At 41.0% G+C, this 12,035-nt stretch overlaps 1 protein-coding gene across 4 annotated transcripts in view; it reads right to left on the minus strand.

Moving 5' to 3' along the window:
* TRIO (trio Rho guanine nucleotide exchange factor) overlaps positions 1-12,035 on the minus strand; it is a 748,009-nt gene that overhangs the window by 498,671 nt on the left and 237,303 nt on the right. For all 4 annotated transcript variants that reach the window (XM_056520137.1, XM_056520140.1, XM_056520138.1 and 1 more), the window contains exons 15-17: positions 6,339-6,467; positions 5,133-5,299; positions 1,555-1,674 (exon numbers count right to left, since the gene is read on the minus strand). In XM_056520137.1, coding sequence (XP_056376112.1) covers positions 1,555-1,674; positions 5,133-5,299; positions 6,339-6,467 — 416 coding nt within the window. The remainder of the gene's footprint in view (positions 1-1,554; positions 1,675-5,132; positions 5,300-6,338; positions 6,468-12,035) is intronic.

Genomic DNA, 12,035 nt, shown 5'->3' on the forward strand with positions numbered 1-12,035 from the left:
ACTAGGTGTTTATAGATTTTTATAAAGATATATGATTGACACACATATACTTTATTGACGTTAGTGCACTTTTAAAATTTACGTCTTACTTCTTTGTGTGTGGAGCAGACGTGCTGGGTGCTACTGCATTCACTTGAGACAGAGAGCTTGCCAGCTCCATGCCTCTAGAATTGCATAGTCGCATGGAAGTGGCAGACATCGGAAGAGAGCTTGCTCTCTGAATTCATGTCAGTCGGCGCACATGGAAAGATGATAAGGGGTGCATGCACTAGGACCTGTTGGTCAATAAAAAAAAATAAAATAAAAAAAGCTGAAAGAAAAAAAGTAAGTAAAAGTCAGGCTGGATACACCTACACACAGACTGTGGTACGGTTATATGGGCCAAAATTTATGACAGTTGTGTTTTAAAATTTTACCCTTAACTTTCCATTAATTCTTGTGAACCACCTAAAGGGTTAATAAACAGAGTAAAATGTAATTCTAAATAATTTGATAATTTGGGGTGAAGTTTCCAAAATAGGGTTCAAAACTGAATTGCTCCCTATGTCACGAAAAACAATCTCAGAATAGCTTAGATCTGCGATTCCAAAGTTATTTCCAAATATAGAGACAAATATCACATTTTAAAAATGGGGCTTGGTCATTAAAAGGATACTCTGGGGAACTGAATGTATCAGACCTTCATCATTTAACCCCAGGAGAGGGGTTAAGTGTCACATCACGGGGGGTCCAACCACTGACATGCCATCTAATTACCCATTCTCTGCATGCTCAGGCCCCCACCTTCCTGGACAAGCCCAAGTGATGGCCCTGCCTAAAAGGTTTAAAGAGGGCATAATATGCTAAAAATGGTTCACTCTTAGCCCAAATATCCCCCAAAAAAAATTCCATTTGGCAAAAAGGAGTTAGAAAAACATACAGTGCAGAGTTAAATTTTTATTTTCTATGCTGTACTGGACCATTCCCTGTTCCATGTTACTTAACAGATTTGCAATATAAGAAACATTTTACCATTTTATGTGTGTTTTAATCATTTCACCTTAAAAACAAAAATGCTTTAGTGATCTAAGAAAGACCTTTCACATTTAACAGTAGTACAACCCTTTTAGCCAGAGAGATGCAGGTAACTATTGTGCTGTCAGAATATTTGGTATATATATTTTTTTTTTGAATGCTTATTTAAAATGTTAATAAAGCTGAGATCAGTTACATTTCTTTAAGGTCAGGGGTCAAGCTGACCTGGGACAATGATACACAAAAATCACATGTATAAATCTTCTTGACCACTATTTGGTCTTCATTGATGAAAGACATTTAGCTGTACATTAGCTCTCTATTAAGATTTTAAAGCTAAAGTATATCACCCCCCCCCCCCTCTCCTAATGGAGATGTGACAAGGAATCAATAACTATACATAAAAACACTCATATGATGCATACAGATATAAAACTTTAAACAAGATGTGTAAATCTAAGCTTAGGGTCAAATTGAAAGACATACGGTACATACAAATTTTAAAACTAGCAGGATTTGCAGGACTGGTATAATGCTTACCTCTATTGCATGCTGAAACTGCTCATGTTCTCTTTGAAGTTGCTCTGCTTCTTGCAGTGAACTCGCAGTAATCAAACCTGCATTTAGCATAGATTCACCATTTCTGATCCAACCAAGTACCTGGAATATTGGAGTTGAAAATACAGGATATGGTCACAGGGCCAGAATCTATTCTGCATAATACACACCTACTACGTTAAAACATTACTGTCATCAGTAAGAAAATAAAAAAACAGCTTAAAATCAGTGTACTAATGTGCCCTAAGACTTGTATGCATAATACTATGCATGTGTTAATATGTAAAATAATCTTTGATGTATTACTGTGATGAGTTATTCTGCATTTCTTTGAGAGACAGGGGGCGTTTCTCCAAAAGCATGATGAGCTCCTCTCCCCCCCCCACCACCATGCTTTAGCGGTTGGGATGGTGTTTTTGGGGTTGTACGCATCTATCTCTCTCCAAACACAGAGGGTGGAGTTTAGACCAAAAAGCTCTATTTTTGTCTCATCAGACCACATGATCTTCACCCATTCCTCGTCTAGATCATCTAGAGGTCAGATGGGCCTGGACATGCATTGGCTTGAGGAGGGGGACTTGTGTGCGCTGCAGGATTTTAATCAATGAGGGCGTAGTGTGTTACTAATTGTTTTTTTGACTGTAATCAAAGCTCTTTTCAGGTCATTGACCAGGCCCTGCCGTGTACTTCTACGCTGAGCCCTTAACCTTCCTCATGATCATTGATGCCCCGCGAGGCAAGATCTTGCATGGGACCGAGGGAGACTGACCATCATCTTGAACTCTATCCATTTTCTATTAATTGCAGCAACAAGTTGCCTTCTCACCAAGCTGCTTGCCTATTGTCCTGTAGCCCATCCCAGCCTTGTGCAGGTCTACAATTTTATCCCTGATGTCCTTACACAGCTCTCTGGTCTTTGCCATTGTGGAGATGTTGGACTCTGTTTGATTGAGTGTGTGGACAGGTGTCTTATACAGGTAATGAGTTCAAACAGGTGCAGTTAATACAGGTAATGAATGGAGAACAGGAGGGCTTCTTAAAGGGGTACTCCACTCCCCAGCATTCGGAACATTTAGTTCTGAACGCTGGGAGTGGGCTTTGTGGGTGTCGCCCCACCCCCTCATAACGTCATGTTCCGCCCCCTCAATACAAGTCTATGTGACAATCTCCCATAGACTTGCTTTGAGGGGGCGGGGTGTGATGTCAGGAGGGGTGGCTTAGTACAGCAGGTTCAGCTATATGCTGCATTGCACAGGCTAAATGTCAGTGTAAAGGTATGAATTCTAGGTTCTGAGAACACAAATTCCGGCACAATTCCGTTCAGCAAAATTCTGCCGAATTGCGTCAGTTCCACCATATTAACATACCCTAATACTTAAGTAATGCTGTGCTGCAGTACAGATGTACTGCAGTATAGTATAACAGGTAAAAAGTGAAAAGCATAAAAATAAAAAGGCATTTCAATAAATAAATGTGTAATAACAAATAAATGTCCCTTTCCCAATAAAGCCCTGTATTAACACCCTCCCTTAAAATGTATATTTAAAAAGGTATTGTTGCACACACACACATATATATATATATATATAAAACACACACACACATTAAAAAAAAACGCAAATTTTGGCCCAAAATGCAGAATAAAAAACAAAAAGTAGCATGTATCGCCAAATTTGTACCAAGTACAGCTTGACACACAAAAAAAAATAAGCCCTCACACAATGGAATTGGACAAAAAATAAAAACATTATGGCTGTTGCATTATGGCAGAAAAAATCCATAAAAATCCATAAAAAGCTATATGCAGACACAAAATAAAAGACAATTTTTACTGCACAGTGAACGCCTTAAAAAACTATTAAAAAAGCCAAAAATGTTACATTTTTTCACAATATTTTGGAGTTTTTTGAAAAAAAATGTGAATGTATGAAAGATTTGTTGATACCACTGATATAAAGTACAATATTTCACAATATAAACTCTGAATTGCTTCGCTCAGTGAAAGCACTTCAAAGTTATTACAACCTATTGTAAGAGACATGTGTCTCTTATTACAAGACACGTCACATTTGGAAAACTGGAATTGGCCCTTCAGGTAAAAACAGAGATAAAATTGTGTAAAAAACTAACAAACACGTGTTGTATCATTGAATCCATTAATGTCAGAACTATTAAAATATAACTGAGAATTTTTGTAACTGCATATTTTTTGTAACTTCATATAGCATAAAAAAATCTGTACATGGAAAAATAAAAAGTTATAGGAATCAGAAGGACTGTTTTAGGCATACTCCTTTTCGTACAAAAAGTTGTATGAAAACTTTTTTTTCTCTTTCAATTTCACCCCACAAATATATATTTTTTTGTTTTGCTGTAGATTTTGTGGTAAATGATGTCCTTACAAAGAACTATTGGTAGTGCAATAAACAAGCCTTCATATGGGTATGCAGGTGGAAACTTTAAAGCGCAAAAATGAAAAGTTCTTGCATCCTTAAGGGGATAAGGCCAAAATAAGCCTGATCCAGAAGGGATTTAAGGACATCTGTGGTGTAAAATAACTTATTCTCTATTCTCTATCTTTGTTTTGATAACTGTAGTTCCAGGTTCTTTCCATCATACTTTAAGATATATCTACATCTCCATTAGAGTCCACCTATTGTAAATTCAGTTGACTGGACATGATTGGGAAAGGAATTGAAAGAACTGTGTGAAGAACACAGAGAGGATTGTGTGGAGGCACAGATCTGAAGAAGGGTACTAAAAAGATTTCTGCGGCACTGAAAGTTCTCAAGACTACATAATTCTTAAATGGAAGAATTTTGGATTAACTGTGACTCTTCCTAGAGCTGACTGTACACAAAAACTAAGTAACTGGAGGTGAAGGGATCTGGTAAGAGAGAAAGCCATAGTCACTTTGGAAGAAGTCCAAAGATCCTGAGGGGAATTTATAAAATCTGGTGAGTTTTGACCGCTATACTGCAAATTTCACGTATGAAAGTGGCAAACATGCGCCACAGTTATCAAATGGCGTACAGACTTTGATAAATCATCCCAGAACTTTAGTCTGGTTAAATGTGGCAGAGAAGTGGCATCCGTGCAGCTATTGTATCAAATGTCGCACGGACCTTAATACAATTTCCGCACAGAGCCATGTCGATAGTTCTATAGGGAAGGGTTGACCTGCCCTCTGATAACTTCTAAATCTGGCCTGTGCTACAGTTTTGTGACAATTCATAAAAAGTTGTATGTGATAAATCAGTGACCACTGCACAAAGTGCTCTAAATATGGTAAAGAGATTTAAAAGTTGCAGAAAATATTGCAGAAAATGCCCTAGACTAAAATCATGATTGACTTCTCAGACATGGCCCAATATCATTGCTCATATCCTGAGGTCCCGCTTATCCCCAAAAGCATCTTTATGAAAGCAGCTCCTCTGATGTCTCCTGAGATCTGTGGTGCAGGCCTGGAGTGGCATTGCAGTGTGCGGTTGCAGACCGTGCGAAGTCTTGGTGAAAGGTTCTTTTTTAAACATTCCTCCAAATTACAAGTCATGTTATACCTGTTTTACTTCAGCTTGAAGGTGACGAAGCTGAACACATTGCTCCAGATGCTTTCTGTGTTGCTCTGCTGACAGATCCAAATCTTGTTGTTTTTCGTGGAGAAATTCAAGTAAATCTTGCACTCTAGTAGCCATGTCCACATCTCTGTCACAGAGAAGATCAACTCCTATAAAAAAATAAAATAAAAAAAAGTTAAGATAGGTAGACCGCAGCTTAAAGAGAAACAAAGATGGCTCACCCTCACTAAACTAACTATACAGGTGGCTAGTGTAGGTGATCCTGAGTGTAATCCTTACTTATCCCCTATCCTAAGGATATTGAACCAACACGCCCCCACAAAGCATCTCTAAGGGAGAGTTTGAGCCCTGCATTCGGCAGTCTCCACCTCTGCTATAGTTATGTATTGAGGGGTGTGTCGGTCGCTGCGTCATGTGGTGGTCGAAACACGCTATTTTGGCAAAGAGCCAAGGATTGTACTTTATCTCAGAAACAGCTGAACAATTGGGGTTAGGAATTCATAGAAGTTTTTGCTGGAGTATGATCCATGCCTGAATTTTGGTGTGTCTTGTTTTAGGTGATGCTTGAACTATTTAAAGGGGTACTCCACTGGAAAATGTATGCGTGTGTGTGTGTGTGTGTGTGTATATATATATATATATATATATATATATATATATATATATATATATATATATATATATATATATATAAGCATAAAATCCGGACTTTATTTCGACAATGTCCAAAAAAAGTTACCAGAAAGGAACAGGAAGTTGCGTCATTGACGCAAAACTGCGATGTCGTTCTCATAAGCAGCTCTGGCTCCAAGCTGGGAGCTGCCTTCCCTCCCTACACCCAGGTGAACTTTTTTTTGTATATGGACATTGTCAAAATAAAGTCCGGATTTTATGCTTCAAACGTGGTGAGTGCAGACAAGCTTTCTTTGCCTTTTGGATATTATTTGTGGAATTGCTGGTTCTACTAATGTCTGGCACCAAAAACTTATTTCACCAGGTCATCTCATTGTCAGTGCTACATTTAAACTGATATACACGGGGTTGCAGTGCAAACCCCCACTCTTTCTTTCTTATTCGGATATATATTATATTATATATATAATTTTTTTTTAACTCAACTGGTGCCAAAAGGTTAAACAGATTTGTAAATGACTTCTATTTAAAAATCTTAATCCATTCAGTACTTACCAGCTGCTGCATGCTCCACAGGAAATTCTTTTCTTTTTGAATTTCCTTTCTGTCTGACCACAGTGCTCTCTGCTGAAACATCTGTACCGGTCAGGAACTGTCCAGAGCAAGGTAGGTTTACTAAAGTTCCTAAAATGGACAGAGGTGTCAGCAGAGAGCAATGTGGTCAGACAGAAAATAAATTCAAAAAGAAAAGAACTTCACGTGGAGCATACAGCAGCTGATAAGTACTGGAAGAATAAAGATTTTTCAATAGAAGTAATTTACAAATTTGTTTAACTTTCTGGCACCTGTTGATGTAAGAAAAAAAAATTTCAGCGGAGTACTCCTTTAAAGCGATTATCCAGGAAAAACACAGAGGCTTTCTTCCAAAAACAGTGCCACACTCATGTGTGTTGTGTTACAACTCAATAACTAAACTGAATTCCCTGACAGGAGTTTGTTACACCTCTCCTTTCAGGGTTGCATGCACAGTAATTTTTAAAGTATGAAATGCATTTTTTAACCAAAAAGTGTCCACTTTAGATTGTCTGTATATATGGTACCCTACAAAAATGTTAGAAAAAGGTCAAAAAGATTTAAGAATCGCCACCAATAAAAATTCTAATCAGTGGATAGGAGCATTGTACTTTTCTGCCTCAGCTGTGGTGCGGGTCAATGGGGCCATGCCCGCCTCATTTTCAATTTACAACAGCACTCGCCAAGGCTTCCCCTTATCTCCCATAATATCCATACTCACTCTAACCTTTTTGAGGCTGGTCTGCCAGAATGTGGACATCGCAGGGGTCTGCCTTGGCTCCATTGAGCATAAGGTTGCCGCCTATGCTGATGACCTATTGTTTTTCATTACCAACCCCCCTGGTTACTGTCCTTAACCTCCTGGCTGAAATTTCTCTTTATATGACACTCTCAAACTACAAGATTAACTTCAAAAAGTTTGAGGCCCTGAACAACTCCTTGCCTTTCACTCTTCTTTCTCACTCCTTTCCCTTTCCTTGACATACCTAGGTGTCTCGCTCAAATTACCAAGCCAATTTTGTACCATTACTTCAAACTGTGAAAATGACTTGGACCGCTGGCACTTGGGCTCCTTAACTCAATTAGCGTGTTGTGCAATCTTTAACTCCATTTTGGCCTAAAAGGGGTACTCTGTTGGAAAACTTTTTTCTTCATATGAACTGGCTCCAGAAAGTTAAACAGATTTGTAAATTACTTCTATTAAAAAAAATGTATCCTTCCAGTACTTATCAGCTGCTGTATACTACAGAAGAAGTTAAGTTGTTCTTTTCTGTCTGACCACAGTGCTCTATGCTGACACCTCTGTCCATATCAGGTACTGTCCAGAGTAGGAATCCCCATAGCAAACCTCTCATGCTCCGTAAAGTTCCTGACATGGACAGAGTAAGGCTGCTTTCACACTATAAAATTCATGTTAAAAGATCCATTACAAACGTCCGTTAGAAAAGCTTTAAAAAAAGGAAGTTAAATGTCCGTTACAAAATCCCATTAACGCCTATGGGATTTTTTTTGATTATCCGTTATGACCAGTTATAGCCCATCATGAATAACGGACGTTAGTTGTGACGGAAGAATTAACGGCACATGCACAAATTTTTCTTCCGTCACAAGAAACAGATAAATTAACGGCCGTTATTTTTAACATTGAAGTCTATGGCAAACGGATGAGCCTTTATGTCATCCATTTGCACCTGGTTTATAATAGGGATCGACCGATTATCGGTATGGCCGATATTATCGGCCGATAATCACGATTTTGGGCATTATCGGTATCGGCAATTATCTTGCCGATAAGCAGATAATGCCCCGCCCCCCGCACCACCCCCACCGCACCGCGACCGCCACCCCCTCGACCCGCCTTACCGCACCTCCGACCAACCGCGTCGCACCCCGCACCGTGATGCTAGGCGGTATACCGGTATGGATTTTTTCCCATACCGCTATACCGGTCGGGCCCCTCCCCCCACCCTCCGAGTGAATAAAAAAATTAAACTTACCCCTAATTGGGGTGGTACGGATCCGGCCTAGTACGCTGCATAGACACCGCTACGCCGTGACATCAGGTGCGTCGCTGCGCACGGGCGTAACTGCGCAGCGACGTCTATGCAGCGTACTAGGCCGGAGCCTGCCCGGAGTGGAGAAGAGGCCCGCCGGAGAAGAAGGACAGCCCGGACCGGACCACCCTCCACCCGGAACGCCCCGGACACTACAGGAACGATGGATGGATGGATGGCCCCGAGCACCCTGGCAGGTAGGGGAGAGAAGCGGGTGGTGGCGGCGGCGGCCTATGGCCCCGCAAAAGCCACTGCAGATCATTGATTTAAAGCGCCCGTTTTAAATCAATGATCTGCAGCGGTGTTGCAGGGGGTTAAATAGCCGATAACTTATACCGGAATATCGGTATAAGTTATCGGCTATCGGCCCTAACCTGCACCGATTATCGGTATCGGCCCTAAAAAAACTATATCGGTCGATCCCTAGTTTATAATCTCCGTTATTAATTCTGAGCATGCTCCGAAGAGGTGACATCAGCAGACTACTGCAGTGCTGAGGGACTACTACTACTCCCATCATGGAACAGACTTGTTCCCATGATGGGAGTAGTAATTCCCTGGCTGCGGGAGTCTGCAGACAGCTGGGGAGGCTACATTAGTGTTTGTACTACTACCCCCATCATGGAACAGAGTCTGTTCCACAATGGGGGTTGTAGTACAGAGGCTGAGGGATTGATCGCACGGGGTTTCACTTCTGAGACCCGATGCAATCAAAAGTTATTAAGCAGGGGAGCGGGCGGCCCTGTATCCTGTTTTAACTATCATTTTTAAATCCCCCGTGGGGAGCCCTGAATGGGCAGTTCTGAGGAGCCATTAAAATGTAGCAGCGGGGGCCATATGTATATTAAAAGCGCTGTGTGGGCAAGACATATAGCACTGCAGGGGGGGGGGCAACATATAGCCTATATATCTAGCCCCCCAGTGCATTTATAATACGCCCCCCGCAGCACATTAACAAAAATATGACCCCCACCAGCGGCCAGATATATATATACACCCCCCCCCCCCCCGCAGTGCATTAAGAAACATATGACCCCACCAGCGCATGTATGTATTATATATATATATACATATACACACACACATATACATACCCCGCCGGCGCATTTGTCATAGGTCACCGCAGTGCTATGAACGAAAATAATTTCTATCAGGAGCGCATAGTGCCAGCAGCCCGATGCTGCTGATAGAAATACTTTTCATACATAGCACTGCTGCAGCGGCATATGTATATAGAACCGCTGTGGGGGGGGACAGATAACGCTATATGTCTGCCCCCCCCAGCGCATCTATATACATATACCCCTGCAGCGCTATGAATGAAAAGTATATCTATTAGCAGCACATAGTGCCAGCAGACAGCACATTTATATATACCCCCCAGCAGTGCATTAATGAACATATGACCCCCGCCAGCGCATATATATATATATATATATATATATATAGCGGAGGTCATATGTTTATTAATGCGCTGCGGGGGGTATATATAAATGCGCTGCGGGGGGTATATATAAATGCGCTGGCGGGGGTGTGTGTGTATATATATATATATATATATATATATATATATATATATATATATAGATATAGATATAAATATATACACACATATACACACACACACACAAACACACACATAGGCTGGCAGGGGTCATATCTTTTTTTAATGCAATGCAGGGGGCATATTATAAATGCGCTAGGGGCTAAATATATAGGCTATACATCTTGCCCCCCACAGCGCTTTTAATATACATATGGCCCCCGCTGCCACTCACAATGTTCATTTTAAAAACCCTGCGGAGAGCCCTGAATGGCTTCTCAGTACCAGCCATTCAGGGCTCTCCGCGGGAGGATTTAAAGAAGTTAAAACACGATACATCGCAGGGTTGCGGACCATGCCGCCCGCTCCCCTGCTTAATAACTTTTGATCGTATCGGGTCTCAGAAGTGAGACCCGGTGCGATCAATCCCTCAGCCCCTGTACTACAACCCCCATCATGGAACAGACTGTTTCATAATGGAGGTAGTAGTACAAACACTAATGTAGACTCCACAGCTGTCTGCAGACTCCCGCAGCCAGGGAATTTCTACTTCCATCATGTAAACAAGTCTGTTCCATGATGGGAGTAGTAGTATTAGTCTTGGCTGTGGCCATACATGAGGGATGTTATAACGGGTCTTAAATATTTACTCAACCGTTCGCACCAGTTATTTCTTCCGTTAACATACATCCGTTTTTACACAGAAAACGGACGTTTAATAACTGATGAATGCTCATAGTGTGAAATCAAAAACTGGCAGCGCTCATTCCAAATCCAATGGTATATAAGAATCAATAATAGGTAGACTCACCTGGTACACATGGACACTCACCCAATTCCAAGAGTGACGCTCCACGACACTCACCAGGCTGCAAGGTTTTTATAGTAACACTTAGCTTCTCCCAAAATCCACTCCATAGGGTATGGAGAGCGCGGCAGATCCCCCAAATTGTAGATCGCAATTTGGGCTTCAAAGCAATATGCAAGAAAAAGAAAAAACACGCCACCAGCACTCAGGAAAAAGATAAATCATGAAGAAAAAAAACAACCTTTAGTTATATCAAACTTACTTTACTAGAGGGACTGCAGATATAAGCATCCACAATAGACCAAAATGTTCTCTTTTGTTCCCAATCTCTCAATTAGAGGCAAAGTGGTTTTAATCCAAGGACTATGATTTCTCAATCAATTTAATATAATTAAATAATAAAAATAAATAATAATACATATACAAACTAGGACATAAACAACGCGTTTCGGGGGGTTCTAATGTCCTCCCACCTTCCTCAGGCATAATGTACAAGCACAAAACAGCATCTTTTTAACTCAAAATTCACTCCTCTCTCACATGGAACTCCGAAGGCGTCACATCCGGATCCCCTTAGCTGGATGTGACGCTCGCCGAGCTCTTCCTCCAAGTTCCGGACCAGACACCATATCAAATGCGTCACATCCGCCCTATGAAACGCATGCAGCGCTCCACGGACCTTGGGGCGGAAATGACAAAATAAACGTCACATCTGTCCTGTGCCGTGGAACGCTTGCATGTCGGTCCTGTGGAACGCTTACTGCGTTCCACCTACAATGATGTCATGTCCGTAAAAAGGCTCCTTTATTAGTTAAAAGGCAAATATAAAACAGAGTGATAAATAATTATTAGATGTATAAAATAAACCTGTAAATATCAATATAGACCCTAGAAAAAAAATATAGGGAGTAGGAGAAAAACATGCTGTTCCCAATTAAACAAATATAAAATTGTTCAATGAAACACAGCAATACGACTCCTAGCAATATTGTAATGCCTACATAATAGCGTATAAACATTCAAATAAAATACCGTTTCTAGAATCTCATTAAAGGAGATATGCGGTGACAATCTTTTAAGTCATCCTGTGCCCGAGCTGCAAAAATAAACAAACTTTAACTCCCCTTCCTACGTTCCCCCGTTGAGGAAATATCGCTGTCCCATTCCTCCAGCGCTGCTCTGCTCCGTGCTGCTTAGGCTAGGAACGTCACAGTGCTGTCAGCCTATCGCTGGCCGCAGCAATGTCCCGCATCGGCCGCTGATAGGCTGAGCGC

This window comes from Hyla sarda, chromosome 5 (assembly GCF_029499605.1).
Source record: "Hyla sarda isolate aHylSar1 chromosome 5, aHylSar1.hap1, whole genome shotgun sequence".
Lineage (NCBI taxonomy): Eukaryota > Metazoa > Chordata > Amphibia > Anura > Hylidae > Hyla > Hyla sarda.